General features: G+C 47.2%; 5 protein-coding genes across 5 annotated transcripts; 3 read left to right on the forward strand and 2 right to left on the reverse strand.

Moving 5' to 3' along the window:
* The first annotated feature begins 643 nt into the window (after positions 1–643).
* Positions 644–2,015, forward strand: BJ212DRAFT_838998 (uncharacterized protein). Its single transcript, XM_041344177.1, has one exon. The coding sequence runs from the start codon at positions 817–819 to the stop codon at positions 1,840–1,842; it is 1,026 nt and encodes a 341-aa protein (XP_041197339.1). The 5' UTR covers positions 644–816; the 3' UTR covers positions 1,843–2,015.
* Positions 2,016–7,016: 5,001 nt separating this feature from the next.
* Positions 7,017–7,349, forward strand: BJ212DRAFT_1263646 (uncharacterized protein; the record flags this gene model as incomplete). The annotated part of the gene is made up of 2 exons (XM_041330361.1): positions 7,017–7,109; positions 7,158–7,349. 2 exons carry the CDS (start codon positions 7,017–7,019, stop codon positions 7,347–7,349), a joined length of 285 nt encoding a protein of 94 aa, XP_041197340.1.
* A 12,647-nt stretch (positions 7,350–19,996) lies between these two features.
* On the reverse strand, positions 19,997–20,554 carry BJ212DRAFT_1541580 (uncharacterized protein; the record flags this gene model as incomplete). The annotated part of the gene is made up of 2 exons (XM_041341847.1): positions 19,997–20,202; positions 20,245–20,554. The coding sequence occupies 2 exons, from the start codon at positions 20,552–20,554 to the stop codon at positions 19,997–19,999; spliced, it is 516 nt and encodes a 171-aa protein (XP_041197341.1).
* Positions 20,555–21,452: 898 nt separating this feature from the next.
* BJ212DRAFT_1477339 (uncharacterized protein) lies at positions 21,453–22,478 on the forward strand (the record flags this gene model as incomplete). Its single annotated transcript, XM_041339531.1, has 1 exon — positions 21,453–22,478. One exon carries the CDS (start codon positions 21,453–21,455, stop codon positions 22,476–22,478), a length of 1,026 nt encoding a protein of 341 aa, XP_041197342.1.
* On the reverse strand, positions 22,474–24,027 carry BJ212DRAFT_1331549 (uncharacterized protein). Its single transcript, XM_041334770.1, has 5 exons — positions 23,169–24,027; positions 23,042–23,106; positions 22,879–22,987; positions 22,731–22,824; positions 22,474–22,621 (listed from the first exon to the last, which is right to left on the reverse strand). The coding sequence occupies exons 1-4, from the start codon at positions 23,583–23,585 to the stop codon at positions 22,732–22,734; spliced, it is 684 nt and encodes a 227-aa protein (XP_041197343.1). The 5' UTR covers positions 23,586–24,027; the 3' UTR covers positions 22,474–22,621; position 22,731.
* Between the last annotated feature and the right edge of the window lie 1,129 nt (positions 24,028–25,156).

A 25,156-nucleotide genomic window follows, 5' to 3' on the forward strand; every position in this document is an offset into this window, starting at 1 on the left:
GCTCTGATGAAGAACCTCTCGAGGATGTGTCAGTCGATGACGCGTTGGCGGCAGCTCCAACGTGAATGAGTGACCTCAATGGAGTGAAGTGAAGGGTTTGACAATGGCCGACCTTTGCGAAACTGAAGTTCATATGTGACATTATCACCACCGTGACAGCGTGACACAGGGACGATTCACGAAGCGTTACTTTTCACATGTAAGACTCAGGCTACTATCAGACTATGTATGCATTACAAGCTCTGCAGCGCAAGGAGAGAGCACAGAACAGAGGGATTTGGTGTGAGACTACAAGAAGAGGTGAAAGTGCGGTTGTGGACCACCGCCACGAGCGCATTAGTAAGCTATTGGTGATTTGAGTTTTGAAGTCAACAACTCAAACTCGAGTACCAGGGTTGCCAACCTTCGATCATACAAATCTCATGCTCTCAAGTCACAATAACATTCAGTTAAACTCATTGCTCAAGTAGCAGTGAAATGGGCCACTCAACTTTGCAGATGTAAGAATTGTGTCGTGAGTCAGTGACGCTTTCGAGTCCGGACAGGACCTGGATGTATGCCGAGTCTGGAAGAAATCAGGTGAATGCTAATAACTCTTCCGTGGACAAGAGAGCGACACCTCCTGCCAATGACCCCAAGCAAGAGCACACTGTGCGACCTAGAAGGAACAATAACTCTGCTGTGGACTACCGAGTGACACCTTTTGGTCCTGCCATGCACACAATGGGTTTCCACTGCTGTGAATAATGCCACGATGGACATTGTTCATGAGATGAGTATTAAAGGGCTCCTGCAAACCAACTTTACTCCCCCATCATGGAACCTGTTACTCAACTTTCATTTCCGTTTGGCGACCTTCCAGTCGAGCTGGCCCTCCTCATCCTTAAATATGCAGCAGAACCCAGTTTTTCTCAGATTGAACCATACAAATCTACAAACCCATATGCATGCGCCCTCACTCTCTGTCTTGTATCTAAAGAAGTCAGAAAAACGGTGCTGCCCGAAATTCTTCACACCGTGTTGCTCCCGCAATTACACAACGTGACAGCGTTCATGGACACTCTACGTATGCAGCAAGCATACGCTCAGCAAGATCATCAATTTAAATGCGACTACACGAAGTACATACGCAGGATGTGGATGGGACAGTTTCGTGGCTCTCTCCCAGGACTTTCACTCGACGGATTTGGACCAATACACACTGGGCAGGACCTCAGCCCCTTGGCCCCCATCCTGCTTGCTGCGCCATGTATTGCAGTCGACTTTGAGAATCTGGGCCTTCTGTCAGGCTGCCTTTTCCATGCCTGGAAATCCCGCACGAACAACCACGAAGGTTCTCCGGCTCTGTACAGCCCAAAAACTTTAATGGTAACTGGTTCTGAGTTCATGACTCGCCAATGGTCGTCCTTCACCAAGACTGTTCATGGAGCGGTGTTCCTCGCTTCTATATCTCACGTCATTTCCATCACATTCACAATATCTGATAACATTCGGCACGCGCGTCACCTCTGCCACAGCGGCAATGGATCGAAAGTCTATCACAAGCTGCCTGATTGGATGGCGCAGGCTCCGCTTAGCAGTCTCCAGACCTTTTCATTGCCCATCCCGCATAGCGCACACCCGCTCGTTGAATGTGAGGTTAGCGGCAAGGACATGAAAGTAGAGCTTTTGACATTCTCTGTTTCCAAACTGTCGTCGCCCCCACGCACACTTAAGGGAATAAGGATGATTGAGCAAATGACGCGTTCTCCATCGAATCATGGTCCTTTGGCGGTGTCCAATCCTTCTTGTATCCCTTGTCAAGATTGGCTGAAAGCTTGGGCCTGTGGATTAGGGAGCTAACGAGTAGTGTTATGAGATGACTGGTTATTAGATATGTGCTTGCTCACTAGCGATTTCCTACTGCTAGTAAACTTCACCCATTATTCGGATATGGTCAAGACTAGTTTGTTGCCTCTCGACTACTTACAGATTTTGTATTTTTGTATATTAAGCACCGGTTTATTATAAATTCCCTTCACAATGATAAGACACAGGTCGTAACACGTAACGGTTGGAAGTCACGTTGGAATTGTTTGAAGAACGAAGTGTTCTGTTGGTATACAGTTATAACATTGTTAACTGGTATCGTAGATCAATACAGAATACGATAAGCAAATGTGAAGGTAATTCACTACACAGTCATCAAACTAAGTACAGTCATGTTCTTGTGGAAGGCTTCTAAAACGTGTCGCTACTCAAGAAGCTCGAGAGAACCCTCAATAGAGGTTGAAATTAAATAAAATGCTCGCAGATGCCTTAGAGATTTTTTGAATGAGCAGTGCACTATACTCCGTGTCTGACTGGCACTCCTGCCAGTCTTGCGCTCTAAATGCTGCTCGACTCATTTCTGACGTTTTGATGGGTATGGGGTGTCTGACTCGAGTAGACTGTTGCTGCTGATTTGAAATTCATCCAACTTGCACTTTCTGGATGTGCCAACATGGAATACAGCGGTGTCGGGTCCCACAGAAGGGACGGGTGGCAGGGGTGGTGCAAGAGGCGAAGTAGAAGGAAGACGCTGTGAGATTGGTTTCATTGGGTAAGTATCAGTAGGAACGGATTCCGCGTATAGGGCCACGATGAGCTCTCCTGTGGGAAGAGTGGTTGTGGGAGTTGACGGTCCGCTCATCATTCCAGCAGTGGATGGGCGTGAAGTTTCTGTTGCTGAGTGTTGGATATTGGGACTGACGGCTAACAGCCCATCATCAAGCTGCGCGTTAACGGGTTCAAACTGAGCATGAGAGAATTACAAGGAGTGTTGTAAAATGAAACAAGGCAATATTATCAGCTTTTTGGGTGGGTATTCATTGTTGGGAATATGCATACCTTTGCAAGTTTCTGCCCCTTCGATAAAATATCAAGGCAAGACCGCAGACCCTTCAAAAACCACTGATGTTCGAGCCAAGAAAGGAGGTGACAATTCCAGAAAGTCTGGAATATACAGTGGAGCATGTCATCCCATGGATTTGGAGCATGTGACAGATGAACAACCCAGTTTTGACATGCATACTTGAAAGTGTCAGAAGCTGATTGACTTCATTCCTGTGCCTTGTTTGCAAAAGTTGTAAACACATTCATAGCATGGATGATTTCTCTGTCAGGAACTTCAGGCAACACAGAAGTGAAGTGATCTCAGGGCATCAATGCCAGGAACATCAGAAACATCAAGAAATCCAGCAAGCTTTTAAACTGCTGGACTACTGGAAGGTCGGTAGTAGAGGCAATGCTGGGATAATGATATACTTGCTGATTGCATCCAATGTACTTGAGAATTCTTCCATAGTCACCCAGACAGATGCTGCAGGAGTGGATTGCCATGCTTGGCCATTGGGCATCTGCAGCCAATCTCGCCCACCCAGGGTCTGAAGCCAGTCTCACCCACCTGGGGTCATGAACCAGTCTAACCCTTTCTGAGTCTGGAGCCAGTCTGGAGCCAGTTGCACCCTCCCTGGGTCTGGAGTAGTGATGTGCATGGCCTGGCTTCAAGCCGTGGGCTGGCCAAAGCTGGCCCTAGTTAGGCCAAGCCAGGCTGGGCCAAAGTCATGGCCTGACCACAGCCTAGGGCCTGGCCTGGGCAGTTGGAAAGCTGGAGCCAGTGGCTCGAGCCATGGCTTTTACTCTTACAGCTATACTAGTCATCTGAGACAATGATGAGCTCAATTGTTAATGTATCACTCTGACAGTCCCAAAGTTGCAAATTCTCCTTTGTCTGAGTCGAGCCCTCTAACAGTCCTTCAAACAAGCCTCAATTAAAACCACTGGAATCCTCAGCGCTACTTCCTCCTTACCATGGACTCATCTGCATGTCAGCAGCTTCTGTGAATCCAACACACACTTAAGCACATCCAAGATGTCCAATGGAATAGAGGCCTGAGAGAAGTCAAGTGTTTGATGAGTGTTTGCAGAGCTTAGCCAAAAGGAGCATCAGAGCATCAGAGCATGGTGTGACGATCATATTCCTGCTAGGCTTGCAATGGCCATCTTTTGATATAGGTGATGGAAAGCTACAAAACCATCGACCACTTTTCCTGCACTCAACCCACTCTGGACACGCATTCCTGCACTCTGTGGACCCACACATTCACTCCTGCGCTGCGTGCATACCTGCAGTCGATTTCCTGCACCTTTGGACTACCTTACAGATGTCCTGTGTCAGTCCATTGTCCATCCTACCTCATTGGTACATATTTTGCCTTGCCTTGTGTGTTGTAACAAGTGTTGCAGTCTTATTACATGTCTTTACATATTCCTACTGCCTGTCTGTCCTGTCCCTTCCATTTCCAAGAGGGTTTAGCTAGTATAAAGTGCCTAGGGTGACTACTTCATATTTACTTCCCTTCTACAGTATTTCCTTCCCTTAGGTTTTACTTAGGAGCAGTCACCATTAGTGTGCGCTTTTAGCCCCTATTGGTTACCTTATACCTGGACACCTTGTCTTGACTTTCCTTACCTGTGCAATCAATACCCTTGCCCTCACTTGTTACCTGCACCATTCCTTAAGACTTCCCTACCCCTTACCCTAGCATCTTGCACTTCCACATTGACCACTCATCAACTGCTCATCAACCGCTCATTGACTGCTCATTGACCACTCATCGACTGCACTTCCACATTCCCACACTCTACATACCCACACACTTGTTCCCATGCTCTGCACACTTTCAGGTCTTTAGTATCATCAGCCATTCTCAGTAGCAATTCCCTTTAGGGTCAAACATTCTTGCTTGCAAGTGTAGCAGCTAGGCAGAGCATAGACCTACAACAATATTTTTGGTTAAGCACTTTAACAAGTGTCTAGCCATTGTTGTGTTTGCACAATGGCATGTCTGATGCTGGTGTAGAGAATGAGATTCCTCCAGGTGTATATCATGCATATTACAACTCATGACAATTGGTATAGTGTGCAACTCACTATCTATGACTTTCCCACAAAATGCGCCAGAGGCGTGACACTTTCCCGCATTACACAACGCATTCCTGTGCATGCACTTAGCATGCTCTTCCCGCGCTTGGTTGCACTTTGTTGTGCAGCATCCTGGAGCATCCATCCATTGTCCAACCAGTTCCATAGTGAGTCCTTCCTCATCTATTCTCATTATCAGACCATATTTAGTATTTGTATGGCATTATTTCATCATGGACCCTGTCCTTATCTCATTTTACATACTTAGAGCACTCCCTATTTGCTTCTGAGCCCTGGGAGCACGCCTAGGCACAGCTTACCAGTTGCCTAGGAAAGTTTTCAGACACCTACCACCATCATGTCACTTAGTGTCAGTTAGTCTCTAGAGTGAGAATCCATTGTCTTCAGTCAGCATGCTTCAGTCATTGCCCTAGTCATCAGCAGCAGCCTATCATCATCTTTTACACGTTCATGCACTGTGTGCGCCTTATTCCCATGCTTCGCTGTAGGGATTTCATATTCTGTGGGCTTGTATAGGCAGATATTGCTTAGTGTTATGTTCGCACTTTTGGTGCTTATGTAATCATCATAGTTTTCACCTCTTACCAGTACCAGTCTGAGACTGAGCAGTTTTTAGCATGATTTCCTATCCTCTCTGAGCACTGAGCTTAGTCCAGAAACCCTTTAGGGTTGAATAGCAGCTAGGCATAGCACATTTAGCCCAACATTAGAAGTCTACTTTCCAGTTCTCTTCTTGTTGTGTTTCCCACATTGTGCTCCTACACACTTGACATTCCCACACATGTGCCTTCAGTGCACTTTACCAGAGTTGACCTAGTGTCACCCAGTGGATCTTGCTTTCCTTGCTTCCCTTAAGGGTCGAACATATTGCCTGGCACACTTCAACCAACACTTAGAGAGTCAGTAGCCTTCCTCTCACCCCAGAGGTAGAGGCTTTCTTTCTTTCTTTAGCTCTGCAGCCTAGCAGAGTTGTTGAACCTTCACTGGCTCACACTCATATGCTAACCAGTAAAAACTGTGAGTCACCTTTTGTCATGCTTCATGAACTTGATGCTACTTAGATCTTTGAAGTGTCATCTATCTGCAGCACAATCTCAATGATTTATTGAGATAAATAGTATTAGTACGTTGCTATCCCTACTCACAAATCTCTAATTCTAATGGCAGGAACAATCCTCTCAGATAGTGATGATGAACCTTGACTAGTGCATCCAGTGTGCAAAATCAAGCCCTCTGCTGCACTCCTTGAGCATTCTGAGAAGGCGGCTCTCCCATCTCAAACTAAAGCCATCAATGCATTTTGTGTGGCAGAGGCCGCAAAGCATGGTTCCAACAATCCCCAGCCCACTAACTCACCTAGTCCACCTGCTCCTGAACCCACTATCCCTGTGCCTACTAACAAACGATCATGCACCAAAGATGCTGAAGAAGGCTATGAACCAAGTGACAAGGAATGTGAAAATGCATGGACAAACTCCAAATGTAAGTTTATCTATTCATGTAAGAGAGTGTGTACAAAGCTCATCTGAAACCATCAGCCAAACAAGCCTGCCAGCATCAGCAAGCTATTGTTGAAGACCATGAAGATGTGGATGAGGATGGAATTCTCATAGATATTGGTGTACAGCCCATCACTGATGAGTCTGGTCCCACACATGAGGATAGGACTTGTGATATCGACAACTTCTTCAGCAAACCTTTCAAGTGGACTAACACCAATGGCATGGTGAAAAAACACCATAAGTGCAAAGTTTGTCTGTACATCATTCCATTATCATTTCCATGTGCTGTTGTGTCATTAACATTGCCTAATCACTTGTAGGAATGGTTGTATAATTGTAAATGAGACCTCAACACTGCACTGTCACACCAAAGCTAGATTTGCTGTAAGTTTTCATCTTCATATTATTATCAATGTATATCTAAATAACATGCACAGGGTAAATATTGCAAATGGGCCAAAGACAATGCCTTCCTGTCCAAATTGCCAGGTGATATTGCTGCAGAGAAAATGAAAGCTGCATGAGCATAGGAGACGCTCAATGCACATATGACTGAGCGCAAGTTGTTGGAGTGTGTTGTTCCTTACTCCGACCAGCTTTTCAGAAAGGCAGCAATCAAGTGGCTCATTGCTACGGATCAGGTAAACTCTTCATATCATCTGGCTGCATAGTACTAATAATCATTATAGCCCATTCAGGCTCTCGAACACCTGAGATTCAAAGAGATGGTAGATGTTGCCTCACGTGCTACACAGGGCGTCAAAATTCCAGGCCACAAAGCAACCCATGCTGAAATTATGTGTATGTTCAAGAGCCATCTCACCAAACTCAGAAAGAAGTTAAATGTACATTGTCATTCTTTGCACTATTGTCTGTTATGATCTAATGTCATATTCTAGAGTGAATCTGTCAGCAGCACCATCAATGTTACATGTGACACATGGCAGGCTGACAACACAGACAGCTATTTTGCAGTCACTGGCCACTAGATTGAAGAAAAGATTCCGATGCAGTGGGAACCTGGGAATGCATTGCTTGGTTTTACAAAGCTCAACAATGCTCATAATGGCCAGCACCTGGGTGGTATGTTATTCAAAGTGCTTGATCGCCTTGTTGTTATACATAAAGTATGTTATATTAATTCCTCTCAAATGCTCCAGCTCATGTCTACTTACTAGATTGGTCATGTTACATGTGACAACACAGCCAACAACAACACTATGCTGCAAGAGTTTGCGCAGTTATACAAGGTGAAGTATAAGAAGGTTTTTCCATGGCTCAAGCACAAGATCAAGTAAGTTTGTTTTGTTATTTCATTGATGGAACTGCTAACAATATCAACAGTTGTTTAGCGCATGTTATCAATCTTGGCACACAGCAGCTCATTGGCACATACAGCAAATCTGTTCACTACAATCCTCACAATCCGCACGGCCACAAACCAGACATGTCTCTTAAGGTTGATTGGGATGAGATTGGCCTTGTTCACAGCATTTGTGTGAAAGAACATTCATTGGCAAAATGAAAAGAATTATACAGGAACATTCAAATCAAAGCCAACATGTCATTGCTGACACAGCTATTGATCGACATGAAAGTCTGCTGGTCGTCCACCTACATTATGCTGAATTGTGTTGAATTGAACAAGCAGGTGTGTATTTGATATATCATTATACTTTGTTTATTCTCACTCTTACTCACTGTAGCACATGGATACATTCATGTATGAAATGGGGCGTCAAGAACGCAGTCTCAAAAAATGGGCCAAAATTGACTTTCTGCAACTATCAGCTGCTGAATGGACACGAGTTGGTCAATTCATGGACCTTCTTTCATACACTGATGTTGCCCAGCAAGCTTTCTTGTCTGATTGAGGATCAACTCTCCATCTTGTGATACCTGCCCTGGAGATGCTCCACAAATCTTGGTCTTCATGAGCCAAAAGGCCCAAGTATACTCAGTTTGCTTGTGCACTGAAGGCAGCAGCAACAAAGCTAGATGAGTATTATGAGAGAACTACAAACTCTCCAGCCTACATCATTGCTATGTGTTCGTCATTTTCTCTTTCAGTCAGTGTGATTCTAACATCTGATATAGTACTTGATCCAATGGCAAAAATTGCTTACTTCAAAAAGCATTGGCTGTCGAACTTGCTTGATGACATGCTTACATGTGCCAAGAATGTGTTCAAACAGCACTATGACAAGCTACATCAAGATCGGCTGTTGTTGCAGCCCACAACTACAAAAAGCAAGGTTAGTGGCCTCAAGAAACTCATTCAGGAGGTCCAGAGTGACTCTGAGGATGACGCCAAGCCAGAACCAGGTGCCACATCTACTAGTGATCTGTCAAAACCATGGAGGGCTGAATTTACGAGCTACATTGAAACTATTGAGGCGGTTCAATCAGCAGGTATGACTACTATTCAATGGTGGGGTGTAAGTGCCTTTCATTTGCTTCAAGGTTTCTTGCAACTGACAGTTGTTTCTATTAAGATTAATGGCCAGAGATATCCAGTGTGGGCTTCACTGGCAAGAGACTACCTGTCTATTATGGCAGCATTGGTCTCAAGTGAGCAAGCATTCTTGCAAGGTGGGATCACAATCAGCAAGTGGTACAATCAGTTGAAAGGAAATATTGTCAAGGTGCTACAATGCGTCAAGTGTTCTCTCTGTAATGATCTTCTATTCCAGGAGCCTGGCCCATCTTCCCTTATAGAAGAGGAAACCGAAGACTCTGAACACAAGGCTGAGGTGTTAGAAGTTGAAGCAGCAGATGATGAGGGGTGGGATACACTGCTTTTAGGTGACAACAACGATATGTCAGGGTCTGATGTTGATTCAGCAGATGATGACTAATGTTAGTATACTTGAATTGAATATAGACTCTTTTCTTTCTTGAAGGCTGTGAATGAGCCTAAGCCAGCTGTGGCTTTGGCCCACAGCTTGGCCTGAATTTTTTCAAAGCCCAAGCCTCCCCAGGCCAGACCTAAGCTGGGGCTTTCAGGCCAAGCCAGGCCCGCACATCACTAGTCTGGAGCCAATCTCACCCTCCCTTAGTTTGTACCCAGTTTTTCCTACCTGTGGTCCACAGCCAATCTTGTGCACTTGGGGTCTGCAGCCAATCTTTCCCTCCCTGGGTCCTGAGCCAGTCTCTCCCTCCTTTGGTTTGCACCCAGTCTCACCTGCCTGGGGTCTGCAGCCAGTCTTGTATGCTCTGGGTCTGCAACCAGTCTTTCCCTCCCTGGGTCCCAAGCCAGTTTTGTCCTAAATCACTCTGGAGCCAGTTTCCTCCTCTCTGTGTCTGGAGCCATTCTATTGTGCTTTTTGTCTGCAACCAGCATCATCCTCCCTGAGCCTGCAACCAATTACATCCTGCCTGGGTCTGTAACAAGTCTCGTTCTGCCTCAGGCTGGATCCACAGCGAGTCTACTTCTACCTCAGGCTGGGCTTGCAATGAGTCTTGTCCTGCCTCAGGCTGGGCCTGCAGTGAGTCTACTTCTACCTTGGGCTGGGCTTGCAACAAGTCTCATCCTGCCTCAGGCTGGGTCTGCAGCAAGTCTACTTCTACCTCAGGCTGGGTCTGCAGCCAGTTCCGTCCTCCCTTGGTCTGCAGCCAGTCTCGTTCTGCCTTAGTCTGCAGCCAGTCTCATCCTGCCTGGATCTGCAGCCAGTCATTTCCTGCCTGGGTCTCCAGCTAGTCATTCCCTCCTTGGGTCTCCAGCCAGTCTCATGCTCCCTGTGTTACAATAGTGGGTACCCCCTATCTCTTTTCTCTCCGTCTCTTTTTGTACTTGTGTATTACGTCATGACCGCACCTGGCTGTGCCATCATTAGACCAACGTCTTTCTATATCTGTATTACAGCACGACTGCCGCATGCCATCGATAGCTGACTCATCTTTTATCTCTGACTCAGTCTCTTATCTCTGACTTGGTCCCTTATCTCTGACTCGTCTTGATGACAAATACGTACATACCCTAAGGTAGACTACACCTATATAAACCAGGTCCTGTACTTAGATAGACTTCACTTTAATCTACTAGGTCTTACCTGAACTATCCTTCGCTTAGGACCTCCAATCCTAAGTTGTCTGATAACCGATATTCAAGCCAGAGGCACTCCCTCTAACTTGTCTTATGAACCTTACATTTGTGAGGACACGATCCGGCTTCAGGCATGCTCTTATCAAGTACCTGTTGTCGCGCCTATCCTAGTTCGCCATAACAAAAGATTAAAGTCCACCATCAACCCTCTCCAACCGAAGAGGTCACAGACTCCAGAACTCAGCGAGAGAACGAGAACGTTCCCCTGAAAGAAGAAGAAGAACTCAGCGAGAGAATGAGAACGTTCCCCTGAAAGAAGAAGAAGAACTCAGTGAGAGAACGAGAACGTTCCCCTGAACCAAAACATCACTTGACTACACGCTCAGGATGTCTACCACTGTCAACACCCCAGAATTGAAAGCCGGAGCTCCCTCCACCTATGATGGGAGTCCTCAGCAGGCTCTTAGATGGTTGTATGTGATTAAGGCATACTTCACGCTTAATGCTACGATCTATAACACCGATGAGAAGAAGGTCATCACCGCTCTCGTGTATATGACAGAAGATAGTGCCATGGGTTGGGCACTCACCTTCTACACCGAAGTTGACAACACCACCACCAAAAGCTACGGAACTTTTGCAAACTTCGAAACCAAGTTCAAGGAAGCCTTCGTCCCAGCCGATGCTGTCGGCACCGCCATGAACAAGCTTAGGACGCTAAGACAGACAGGAGACCTTACCTCCTACATCGCCAGCTTCAAAACTCTGGCCGCTCAAGCCGGTGTTAAGCAAGATGCTGTCCTCATCACATTCCTCAATGACGGGTTAAAGAAAGGAATCGTCAGTTCCGTCTTTCAGATGGAAACCATCCCAACCGACTTCGATAAGTACATCGCTGCGGTCATCAGACTCAATAGCAACTATCAGAGGGGTGTCGTATACCGATCTAACCATCAGGTCACTACCAAACCCTTGGGGCAGCACTATGTACCCAGACCGTCTATCGACCGACACGACCCAAATGCCATGGAGGTAGACCGCCTCACTGAAGCGGAAAGAAGTGAGCACATGAAAAAAGGACTGTGCTTCACATGTCACCAGAAAGGGCACATGACTAGAGCATGCCCACAGAAGAAGAAGATCCCTGTTCGCAGAGAAGAGATAAGCGACAGCGAGGATAATGAAGATACGACTATCCGTCGTCTCGCTGAGGATTTTTAATGTGGAAGACTGGATTGATGTCAGTATCTTCCGATGTACCTATCAGACTTGTACAAAGTATTGGAATCAGAAAGGAGCTCCGTGTTCCCATTTCCCTCATTTCCAAAACTCATCTAAAAACTGTCGAAACAACAGCTGTTGTTGACTCCGGCGCAGCCGGAACCTTTATCTCTGAAGAGTTTGTCAAGACCCACGGAATCCGTACTCACAAACTCTCAAAACCATTCTGAGTCACCACTGCGGATGGAAGTTACGCGAAAGGAGGCGCTATCACGCGATACTGCATCCTCATCGTCAAGATTGATGACCGATCAATGATCGGAAAGTTCAACATCACACGACTTGGTCGACGCGACCAGATCTTACTAGGAATCCCCTGGCTACGTGCCATGGATCCTGTAATCCGATGGAAAGCAGAAATGTTAGAACTCTCTAGGACGGAGAAAAGCGATCAGATTGAAGAAGAAGTCGATAACGAGCGAAGAAAGAATAACCTCCCTCCTCTCTTCGGTAAAAAGAAGCAAGAAGTCTCCACTCCAGTCGTAGTACTGCTGAAAACCCACCTCGCAATGCCAAATCCAATTCCTCGAGCCACTATCAAAGAAATCCCGGATGAAGAAGTCCTACCGTTGCCCAATCTTGACCCCATCCCCGACGACGATGACGAAACCTTCGATACCAAAGAAGACGTATGGACAATAGATTACACACTAACTGTGCGGGAAATCTCCACGTATCATCTCGAGGAAGATGAGTTCTTGGTCGAATACCCTGCTGATGCTTCTGAACTCCGGGTAATCACCAACGTCTCATTAGACACCCCGTTGACAAAAGACGGGACTAGCATTGTGGAACAGCGAACCAAGGTTACACCTCTGACATGGCTCCCCGAATACGTTAAGACTAGCAACAAAGCCCAACAGTTTGCATTAGCCACTGGGCTTGAGCAGAAAAAGAAGTCTTTTGAAGAACTCGTTCCCTCTTACCTTCACGACTTCGCCGACATCTTTGCGAAAGATGGTCTAAACCAGTTGCCTCCTGAACGACCTGGGATAGACCACCGAATAGAAACTAAACCTGGTTTTATTCCCAAAACGTCAAAGGTATACCCATTGTCAGAAAAAGAACGCGCGGCGGTCAAGGCATTTATCGATGAGAACGTAAAAAAGGAATTCATTTCTGAATCGAAGTCTCTGCAGGCTAGCAGATTCTTCTTCATAGGAAAGAAGAGTGGAGATCTTCGCCCTTGCCAGGATTACAGATACATCAACGAATGGACAGTTAAGAACGCCTATCCCCTCCCGCTACCGCTCTCTTTGATTGCACGGTTACACGGTGCTAAATACTTCACAAAGATGGACATTCATTCTGGATATAACAACATCCGCATTCATCCGGAAGACCGATGGAAAGCCGCCTTCACTACGGAATACAGTCTCTTTGGACCAAGCGTCATGTTCTTTGGTCTTTGCAACTCTCCCACCACCTTCCAAGCCTACATGAACAAGACATTCCAGCAGGAGATTAATGAAGGATGGCTCGTCATATACATGGACGACATCTTAATATTTTCAAATGACCTCACTTCCCATCGCGAACGAACTTGGCGTATCCTTGAAAGAATTCAGCAAGAGCAACTTTTCCTTAAACCTGAAAAGTGCACATTCGACGCTCAAGAGGTGGAATACCTCGGAATGATCATCCGCCCTGGATGTGTAGCAATGGACGACGCTAAAACTAGCAGTATTCGAGACTGGCCTGTACCCACCTCTGTGAAAGAAGTTCGGTCGTTCTTGGGCTTCTGCAATTTCTATCGGAACTTCATTTCCCATTATTCCGACATCGCTAGACCGTTAATTGACCTCACAAAGAAAGACGTTAAGTTCCTTTGGACAGAGCAATGTGCGTCCACTTTCTCAAAGCTGAAAGAATGCTTTCTGAAGCAACCAGTCCTTCGGAACCCAGACCCCACCAGACAGTTTGCGGTCGCTACCGATGCATCCCTTGTCGCTACGGGCGCAGTGCTACTCCAGACTGATGATAGCGGTGTCTACCACCCATGTGGATACTTGTCCCAGACGCTAAACCCTGCAGAACGAAACTACCAGATCTTTGATCGTGAACTCCTTGCGGTTATTCGCACACTAACCGAATGGCGTCACTACCTAGAGGGAAACCCCCATCCTATCATCGTCTTCACCGACCACAAGAATCTCCTATATTTTAGGACAGCCCAGAAGTTGACCCACCACCAGGCTCGATGGCAGCTAATCCTGTCATGTTACGACATTGAACTTCACCATGTTGTGGGAACCAAACTCATCGCCCCTGATGCCCTTTCCTGTCGCCCTGATCATGGGTTGGATTCCTCAGAAGATAATACCAATGAAACCCTCCTCCCAAATTCCCTGTTTGTCAGACTTCTTGATACCGAACTCATGACCACACTTGTGAACCCTGAACCCTCCGACCCCGATCCCATTTTCTCCACCGCCTCCAATGCGCTGGATGGTCTGTCCCTTCCTCCCATGAAATCCGCTCTCACGGATTGGAAAATCAACGACGATATCCTCTACTACAAGGACCGCGCCTATGTCCGCCCCGCTGGACGGTGCCTTATTTTAGAACGCTGTCACGACCATCCTACCGCCGGCCACCCTGGACACTTTAAAACTGAAGAACTGGTCAAACATGACTTCTGGTGGCCTGCCATGGGTACCTATATTCGTAAATACATTGAGGGTTGCGCTCTCTGCCAGCAGATGAAATCAGATACTCATCCAATGACCCCCCCCCTTGTCCCCATTCCCTCCGTCGCAGCAGCACCATTCACTCAGGTTTCCGTGGATCTCATCACCAACCTTCCCCCCTGCACTGGTTTTGACTCTGTCATGGTCGTGGTAGACCATGGGCTTATGAAGTGGGTAATTCTTATCCCATGTACCAAAACCATCACTTCCGAAGGGGTCGCCAACAAATTCTTCAAATATGTCTACCGGCGATTCGGCCTACATGAAAAAGTCATCTCCGATCGTGGCCCGCAATTCATATCCAAGTTTTCTCAAGCCCTCGCTAAGCTCCTGAAGTACGACATAGCAGCGTCAACCACCTACCATCCCCAGACCGAACGACTCAACCAAGAGTTGGAAACATACCTCCAAATCTACTGTCGGAATAACCCCGAAAATTGGGTAGAACAGCTCCCTATGACGGAGTTCGTACACAACCACCGAAAACACGATTCTCGCAACGCATCCCCATTCTTCCTAATGATGGGATACGAGCCATGAGCCCTTCCACACACCCTTTCCGACTCCACAGTCCCTGCAGCAGTGGATAGACTTCGCTCACTCCAAAAGTCTAGAGAAGAAGTGCTCTCTTGTCATAACCTTGCGATGCAGTGTATGGCAGAAAGAACTCACGGACAAAAGTATCACCCTTGGAAGATTGGAGATAAGGTTTGGTTATCTGGAAAAAACCTGATCACGCAATTACCTTCACGAAAGCTCGCCCCCAAGCGATATGGCCCATTCCCAATCACCGCCGTCCTATCCCCTATCACATTCACACTCCAACTACCGCCTCAGTGGAAAGTTCATCCCACATTCCATGCTTCCGAACTATCATCCTATCATGAAACAGAGGTTCACGGGCCAAACTTCCACAACCCACCCCCTGATGTCATCGATAACGAAGAAGAGTATGAAATCGATGCAATCCTATCGCACAAAGGAACGGGTAAACAAAGATGCTATCTTTTATCATGGAAAGGATACTCGTCTGCCAGTAACGAATGGGTTCCTGAAGAAAACCTCAGTAATGCCCCCGATATCCTCGCCGCCTATAAGAAGACCCATGGGTTGTAGACTCCCCAATAATGTCCCACATCGAACGATTACGTCTTTGCATTCTCCGCATTGAAGAACTTACCGCTGCCATGAACACCGTCACTGAAGGAAACGCTCACCCCTTAACACTCTTGGATTACCAGAACGCCACCGCCGCCAACCTTGCGCAACACGCATCATCTCCCGTAACTTCGCCACCTACTTCTGACTCCACCTTAACCCTTACCGACGACTCCACCCTCACCGATTACTTCTCAGTCATTGATCAAGTCGAAACCAGCGCTTTGTTCGAATCCGCTATTACCTCCCAACAGTACGCTATTGAGATAGACCGCCTCCTCGGAGAAAGAGGAGCAATCTCTAGTGGCCTTATAATCAGAATCATTAGAGATGCTAGCCTTATCGAACACACCGCCGCCCTTCTTGATGATGAGCGTCATCAGACCATTTTTCGTCACCTTCACATATGCATTCGCAACACCGCAATCCGTCTCTTACCAGAAGAAACAAGAGACGCTATCAGAGAAGTCATTCATATCATCACTGAGCGAATTGCTCTCAACCCCGTCACACGACCACCTTCCCCCCACGTCACCATCCCCGTACCACCACCAGCTCCTGTCGCAACTACCATGGAGCATCAGGATGATAATATCCCTCCTATTGCCGTACTTGACGTACCGACTTCCCCTTCTCCTGACCCAATCGTACATACCACACGACGACTCCCGCTCAAACGTAGATCCTCCTGCCTCGCTGCTAAACGAGCCACTTCCGTCTCCCCCGCTAAAGCACCACTTAAACGATCGCGGTCACCATCCCCCCCAGACCAGTCCTCATCTGTCACAGTTGTAAAAACATCGCCGGTCGATAATGTTGTATGTTGCAACTGCCACGTCACCAGTCATCATCATAAGAACTGCCCTGCATATTACTGCAGAGTTTGCAGGGAATACGCACCAGGTCATCTGTCGGTCTTTCATAGAGACTTAAAAGGAGAAGCGGTTATTCCTTTGGTATGGACTGACGTCGGTTTCTATGATGCACTTGCTCGCTGGGAGATTGAGCAAGACACCATTGCTCACGCTGAGCAGATGGCGCAAAATACCATCACAGAAGAACAAGACGATCTTCTTCATTCCAACTACGATGCAGACCCCATCTACTGGGCTAACCAAGATATGTAAAGTTGGCGACTTCATCGCTAAACGAGGGGTAATGTTACAATAGTGGGTACCCCCTATCTCTTTTCTCTCCGTCTCTTTTTGTACTTGTGTATTACGTCATGACCGCACCTGGCTGTGCCATCATTAGACCAACATCTTTCTATATCTGTATTACAGCACGACCGCCGCATGCCATCGATAGCTGACTCATCTTTTATCTCTGACTCAGTCTCTTATCTCTGACTTGGTCCCTTATCTCTGACTCGTCTTGATGACAAATACGTACATACCCTAAGGTAGACTACACCTATATAAACCAGGTCCTGTACTTAGATAGACTTCACTTTAATCTACTAGGTCTTACCTGAACTATCCTTCGCTTAGGACCTCCAATCCTAAGTTGTCTGATAACCGATATTCAAGCCAGAGGCACTCCCTCTAACTTGTCTTACGAACCTTACATTTGTGAGGACACGATCCGGCTTCAGGTGTGCTCTTATCGAGTACCTGTTGTCGCGCCTATCCTAGTTCGCCGTAACACCCTGGGTCTCTGTTAAGAACCATATTGCTCAAGGGGGAGAGAGACTGACTCAGAGGGGCTTGGCCTCAACTTGTATGCTGTGCCCCTTACCCAAGTATGTGCCTTTCATTTCATATGAGGTCCGAGGATGGTCCAAGGAAGTCTGGAGGACTTCTGGAGGCTGGCTACTCTGCTGGAGAGTGCTAGAGGACTTCCGGAGGAGTGCAGGAAACATCCAGAGGAGCGCAGGAAACATCCAAAGGAGCGCAGGAGAGTTCCAGAGGAATGCAGGAAGTGCTCAGGAGAGTTCCCACTGCAAGGTAATACTTCTACAGGAAACAGGGTGGAAGGATAGGAGGTCCAAAGGTCTGGAGGACAGGAGGACAGGAGGATAGGAGGACAGGAGGACAGGAGGGCAGAACATCTGAAGGTATGGAGGGTGGAATGTCTGAAGGTACGGAGGGTGGAACATCTGAAGGTATGGAGGGTGGAATGTCTGAAGGACAGGATGCCCAGAGGTACAAGGGACAGGAGGTCTGGAGGTCCAGAAGGAATAGGGGCTACATCGGACAAAGTCCGATGTAGAAACAAACAGAGGTAGACTACCCTAAGGTAGAGTTGGAGAGACAGGGATTGGACCTAAGTCCAGAAAGAGGGAAAGGTGGAACTCTGGCCTAGGGAATCAATCCCTAGGCCCGATGGTAGGACAGACTTAGGTGGACCAAAGTCCAAGAGAGGATTGGGCAAGTCTAAGTTGATATTCAAACTAAGGAACTACAGGAGTATCTACAGGGGTTATATACTGAACAATATCTGAGGGGATCAGTAAGCAAAGGAGCAAGGCTATGTACAAGCATGTGGAAACACATTAGTAAGTAAGTTGGAACATAAGTAAATGAACTCGGAGATGAGGACTCGTACAAGGATCAATAAGCAAGACGGAACAAGAGGTAACCAAAAGCCAGAAGGCAGAGAATGCCTAAATGGGGATAGGTGCAGGATATTGGACAGAGGGTGGGAATAGGTCCGGAGTTAATATCTGGAGGTCCGGAGATCTGGGGATCCAGAAGACAAGGTGGATACAGGACCAGAATACGAGAAGGTGGATATAGTCCAGAACCTGAGACGAGGTGAAGTCCAGATATCTTGCTGGATGGAGTGCGCATAGGGTGGACAGGATAGGGTTGTACAGATCAGGCTAGCAGTGAGGATCCGGAGGTCTGGAGCTCAGGAGTAAATCCAGAGCATAGTCAATCCTGCTGAGGTGTGGAGTACACAGCGGAAGGAGATCTGGGAATGAGTCAGATATGGGGTCTGGACATAGGCTCAGAAGGCGTGGGAATACTATGGAATGTGAGTCCGGATTGTGGGATATGACAGTCTCCAGCCAGTGTCGTCCTGACTGGATCTCCAGCCGGTCTCGCCCTGTCATGGTCTCCAGCCAGTCTCATTCTGCCTTGGCCTGCAGCCAGTCTTGTTCTGCCTTGTTCTGCAGCCAGCCTTGTCCCACCTGAGTCTGCAGCCAGCCTTGTCCCACCTAAGTCTGCACCCAGTCTCATCCTCCCAGGGTCCACAGCCAATCTTGTCCTCCCTGGGTCTGCAGCCAGTCTCATACTCCCTTGGTCTGCAGCCAATCTCATCCTCCCTGGGTCTGCAGCCAGGCCCACCTGTCCACAGTCTCTAGGAAAGATCGTACATCTGACTTGTGATCACCCCAAAGCCACAGCATGCTGATAAGAACAGACAGTGAGTCTGGTGGCTGAACGAGGAAGGCTAATGAGTCTTTTAATCTATAAGGGTCCTTGGCTTGCATGGCTTGGCTCTGCTTCTTCAGTTCTAAGAGCTTATCCAAGAGAGCTGTACTTTCTTGAACCTCTTTCATCATCAAACAAAGAGAGGAATCAGCAAGCAGGGAATAAGCTGGCGATGTATTATGTGTGTAAGGGAGGCTGCAGTTTGAGGGGTCACAAACATAGTCGCAAATGGATGAGTGATAAATATTCACAAGGAGTGTGTTGTCAGTAGGAATATCTATGACAGACTGTAACTGTATCAGTGTTATCTCAACATCATAGCCCTGACCAGGGCCAAGCAGTTTTGAGATTTGTGATAGTGGTAGAGGATCTGCAAGTGCAGTGACAATGGACAAGTGCAGGTATGCCCACTTTGGGTTGGCACACATGGAGAGGATACAGTCATATAACTTGTACATGTCTGTTCCCACTAGCAGCTTGCTCACCAGCTCGAGCATCAGCTGTAACCAATTGTGGGGATCCTTATATTCATCATCAATAATAAACTTCACCATTGTAGACACCACAATGAAACATCTGCCAGCACAGCTTGCTAGCTGTGCAAGTTGATCCCCTGATGGCCACAGGAAATCAGGATGGCGACTTCTCAGCTCTCTGAAGGAATGCTGCAGGAAAATATAAATGTCATTGTCAACATCGGCGCCATCTAGTGACAAGATGGTCCCAATGCCCTCTCCAGAAGTTTTCACTGGTACTTCACACACCAATGAGTGCACCACATCATTCTGAAAGACTTTACTAATATGCAATTCTGAGCAACTTGTGAGCAGAATGTGGGTCATGGGAAGATCAGGGTTGCGAAGAGCCTGTGCAAGGGAAATGATGAGATCAACAAGCTCAGGTTTGGATGTGCATTCATCAAGCACATCAATAACAAACATCAAAGGCACACACTCACACAGTCTGTATCAAAGTCACCAAAGAGGTTGGAGAAAGAGAGCCTCCATCTGGTCACAGAGAGGTGCATCAGGGTCTAGTAGAGCAGGATTGTCACAGATGACTCTGTTCACATCCTTTTGAATGTTCAGGAAATTGTTGGCAAGCTGGTAGACAAGTGTTGCAAAAAAATATCCAGTTGTGCAGTGTTTGGTGTGCTTTTGCAAGAAAAAGAATGTTCCTGCTAGTCACTTTTCGACATTCATCTGCTCTGTCACTTTTAAACCTCTCATTTTTTCAGCTACTGTGAATGCGATGGCAGACTTTCCAACTCCAGCCATACCATGCAGCCAAATGAGTTGGTTCTTCTCAGGATCATCCAGTAATTCATGGATGTATTTGAGGAGATCAATCCGAGTCCCTTCCAAACATTTCAGGTGGGGCTGACATTCATGGGAGTTATATTGAGCACCCTTGACAGCCACTTGGGACAACCTGGCCCATGTTCCTTCAAATGATGGAAGGTCTGTCAATGAGGTCAGAGGGTGAGAGAGGGATAAGAGATATACATGATACTGACACTGATCGTCACTCATTAACGAAGGCTGTGATATGAGTGTGATGGAATTGACTAATTGAAAGTACTAGTTGGGTTCAAACTTAGTGCAGTTAGAAATGATAGTCATCTCCAAGTCAAGGGATGACATATGAATATTTAAATCACTGCTCATAAGTTGAGACAAGACTTTGGCTGTGAAACGATCCAGCTATCGAGTGATGAAGAGTGTGGACCTTGATTGATATGAGATCAATAAGTAAATACTTCAATCTATGGAAGACTCGCGAGATGGTAGTGGAATGCAGTTGAAGGACAAGTGGGCGCCTGTCTGGTTGCAGGACCTGCTGTACATGCCAGCACATTGGTGTCAGACCCGACTAGAGCCTAAGACACCTCAAGCACACTTGGCTCACAGGCAACTCTATGTATTAGGGCTGAGGAAGCACGGAAAACAGTACTGTAGAACGTTAGTAAAGGACCTATTATTCATCGTGCAATCGCATGTCACCCCCTAAACTCAACAACACGGCCTCAAGTTGGTGAAACAGGCAAATTAACTCGGCAATTGTAAGAGTTGTGTCCTGAGTTGATGACAATATTGACAGAACCTGGATGCACGCCGAGTCTGGAAGAACCCAAGTTGATGCCATATTCGCATCATTCCTATGATAACTGTAATCAAAAGTACTTTGTGACCTACACTGACTAATAACTCTGCTGTGGACTACCAAGCGACGCCGTGACCTTGCGGTCACAAGCAAGAGCACAGTATACGACATAGAAGAAACAATAAGTCCGCTGTGGACTACCGAGTAACAGTGTTGGTCTCACAATGCACACAATGCATCTCCACGACGCCACACGATGGATATTGTTTATAAGGTGAGTATTAAAGGGCTCCTGCAAACCAACTTTACATTAGTTACTCCCCCACCATGGAGCCTGTTGCTCAACTTTCATTTCCGTTTGGTGACCTTCCAGTCGAGCTAGCCCTCCTCATCCTTGGACATGCCGCACAACCCAGTTTTTCCCAAACTGAACAATACAAATCTAAAAACCCATATTCATTCGCCCTCGCTCTCTGTCTTGTATCTAAAGAAGTCAGGAAAACGGTGCTGCCCGAAATTCTTCACACCGTGTTACTCCCGCAATTACGCAATGTGACAGCGTTCGTGGACACTCTACGCATGCAGCAAGCATATGATCAACAAGACCATCGATTCAAATTCGACTACACGAAGTACGTACGCAGGATGTGGATGGGACAGTTTCGTGGCTCTCTCCCAGGACTTTTGCTCGATGGATTTGGACCAATGCAGCCTGGGCTAGACCTCAGCCCCCTTGCCCCCGTCCTGCTTGCTGCACCATGTATTGCAGTCGACTTTGAGAATCTGGGCCTTCTGTCAGGCTGCCTTTTCCATGCCTGGAAATCCCGTGTGGACAACCACGAAGGTTCTCTGGCTCTGTACGGCCCAAAAACATTGATGGTAACTGGTTCTGAGTCCATGACTCGCCAACGGTGGTCCTTCACCAAGACCGTCCATGGAACAGCTTTCCTCGCTTCGATATCTCATGTCATCTCCATCACACACACAACAATCGACAGCAATCGGCACGCGTATCGCCTCTGCCACTCCGGCAATAGATGGAAAATCTACCAGCTGCCTGAATGGATGCAGCGGGCTCCGCTAAGCAACCTCCAGACCTTTTCATTGCCCATTCCGCATAGCGCACACCGGCTTGCTGAAGGTGAGCTTAGCAGCACGGACATGAAAGTAGAACTTTCGACGTTCTCTGTTTCTAAATTGTCGACGCGCCAACGCACACTCAAGGGAGTAATGACGATTCAGCAAACAATGAGTTTTAATGGTCCTTTGGCGGTGTCCTATCCTCGACCATCATCCTCTTGTATCCTTTGTCAAGACTGGCTGAAAGCTTGGGCCTGTGGATTAGGAAGCTGACGGGTGGCATGATGACATGAGTGGTTATTCGATATATTATGCTTGCCCGCCAGCGGTTTCATACTGCCTGTACACTTCACCCATTGGAATTCAGATATGGTCAAGACTAGTTTGTTGCTTATCAACTACTTATATACAAATTCTGGATCTTTTGTAGATTAAACACGTTCTATCGCCAGTTGATTATAAGAATACTTTCCCTTTGAAATCATCATGAGTCCTCCAACTCGACGCGTTGCATTTATGACACACATCACCAGAGGAATGGAATAACGCGTGCAGGCACTTTTTGCATGTATGCGCGGTATTCTGTGGCAACAGCAGAATCCTTCATAATAAGAGCCTCCTGCAAATAGAATAAGTACTGCTGACTCGGAATACACAAGAACAAGACACTCGCCTCAATAGGCATCTTGACAGCGAAAGCGCCCGCAGCAATACCAAGACACACAAGTGGCGCATAAGACCAAAACATCACTGCAAAAAGTGCCTGCTGGATGAGCCCGAACCTAAGGAGGATGTCAACGTCAAATCCGACCGAGGTGATGCAATATGAGACCCACGTGTATAGCGGATGACGCACCAGTCCATATGGACCTGTCTGCACGACTCTAGGCTTCTCCCGTCTCTAGTGAGGAGCGGTCAACTTACACATATCCTCAACACACAAGTAGTAAAAATGGCACGCACCCCGATCGTGTGCCACTGGTTCCCAAGGTGTGTGAATGCGCGTCCCACAAACTTGAGGAGTACAAGGGTCAATGCACATGCCACTATTCTCAGCGCGACTTCAGTCTTGTGTTGAAAGTAATCATTAGGTAGGCTCATGCGCTGCATCCACGCAGGCTGCGTGAACAGGTTGCCGGTGACGCATAGAACATATGTCACGGGTGGAATGAAAAATGCGAGGCCGTGTATCGGGGTCACGGCCTTACCGATGAAGGTGGTTGGGCTTGTGCGAATGGGACCTGATTCTGCTCTAGCGATTGGGACGATCGTACGAGTGCGGGAAGATCCATATTGAAAGAACCGTAAAGTGGTTAATACTGCCAGTCCCTCCACGGCTTGTTGGGGTACTGGAATAGTGAGGCCGGCAATGTAATACATGCTGGACTTGGATATCAGACAAGTGTTTGGAGTTGTTTCCGATATCCGAGTGATGGTTTTATATCCCGTGTTCGTCCTCCACTGACTTGGCAAGTTGGAAGTATTGCCAGTGCTTTATGATGCGCTTCTGACTGGCATGGTCCTCACGGCGGTGTCAATGACCAACCGTGACATAGCGAATGACAAATGATGCATGATGAGAATGACAAACACAGTTGCTCATTTGATGGGCTGTGTTGTAGGTATCCAAGCTGATATCAAAATGGACGTGAAATACGGCCTGCACGGACTCACCAACTTGCCCTGTGTGACAATAAAACCGACCGAGTCCAGTGTCGGGATCGATGAACTCCGCTTGAAGGTTCCAACTTCGTCGTCTCCTCAGTCATCCCTACCAGTGAGCGAGACTGGAGAACCGTTCGGTAACGTCACACCACCGAAACGACGAAAACGAAAGTCAACTCCCTGCAGACGGCTATGTTTAGATCGCTCTAGCCTGATGAAGAAAGTAAGCATCGAACGGGCACACAGGATTGCAAGAGGACCACATGTTATGTGCTATGATAATATCGACATCAACGCATGAATTTTCGTTGAACAATGAGCGTCTGATTCTGGGCCAGGTCCAATCAGGAACTTTGGCTATCCTTTACGAGGTTCGAAATGTACCTGCCACTGTGCTCCTTTTCATCGAGCTGATCGCAGAGATTATTGATACTACCCATGACAGCTCTCAGGCCTGAGACCTCGTGCGAAACTGCATCTATCTGCTGCTGGCGCTCAGCAATGGTGGTCTCAATGATAGGCCGGTCTTTGAGCTCGATGACAGGGTAGTTCGTTTGGGGGGACCGGCTTGGGAATATGGGGTTCGAGGTTTAGAATCTGGGTATCACCAATGAAATAATATCTGATACACATATCTAGATAGACATACGGTCACTTGTGAACGTGCGAGCTGAAGCGAATGAATTGTTATATACAGACACGAGCACCTATAAAAAACTGGGGACTTACGATGTCTTGCAGAGCGGGAATAGTGTCCGAGACAGACAAATTTGCCTTTGAGTTGGCCGCCATTCCCTCGGTTGCCTGCACGTTGCCTGTCGACGCGGGGTGAATAGTACTGGTCGGAGGCTCCGATTTTCTCCGATTTACATCGTGGGGCTTGAAGTGCTGAGAGGCTGACTAAGCTGCTTGAACGTTCTCGGTGTTAGAGTTTTGGCATTCCACCAGCACCCTTCGTCACCGCTCAATGTTCGGATGTTATCTAGCTACCTGTCTCGATTTCCCCTTCGAACTCTCACACAGCCTTACACCACCAGGCTCTCCTTTGACGTCTCCCACCATTCAATAAAGCGTGGCTCTCCAGCTTTTACAAGTTACACTCCAATTCCTAAAAAAAAAATGCTGTGGATGACGTGGGTTTGGATACATATCATACAAACGCATATCATCCACGGTATTCTTTAAGCTATGAATGCTCTGAAAAGCTCTATTAGCGCCTAGTACGCAAAAGGCTTGGGACCGGCTTCTCACATCCTTCGCTTCCGAGCCGTAGTCGCCACAAGTTC

The sequence above is a fragment of the Suillus subaureus genome (assembly GCF_016647635.1).
Source record: "Suillus subaureus strain MN1 chromosome Unknown BJ212scaffold_5, whole genome shotgun sequence".
NCBI lineage: Eukaryota > Fungi > Basidiomycota > Agaricomycetes > Boletales > Suillaceae > Suillus > Suillus subaureus.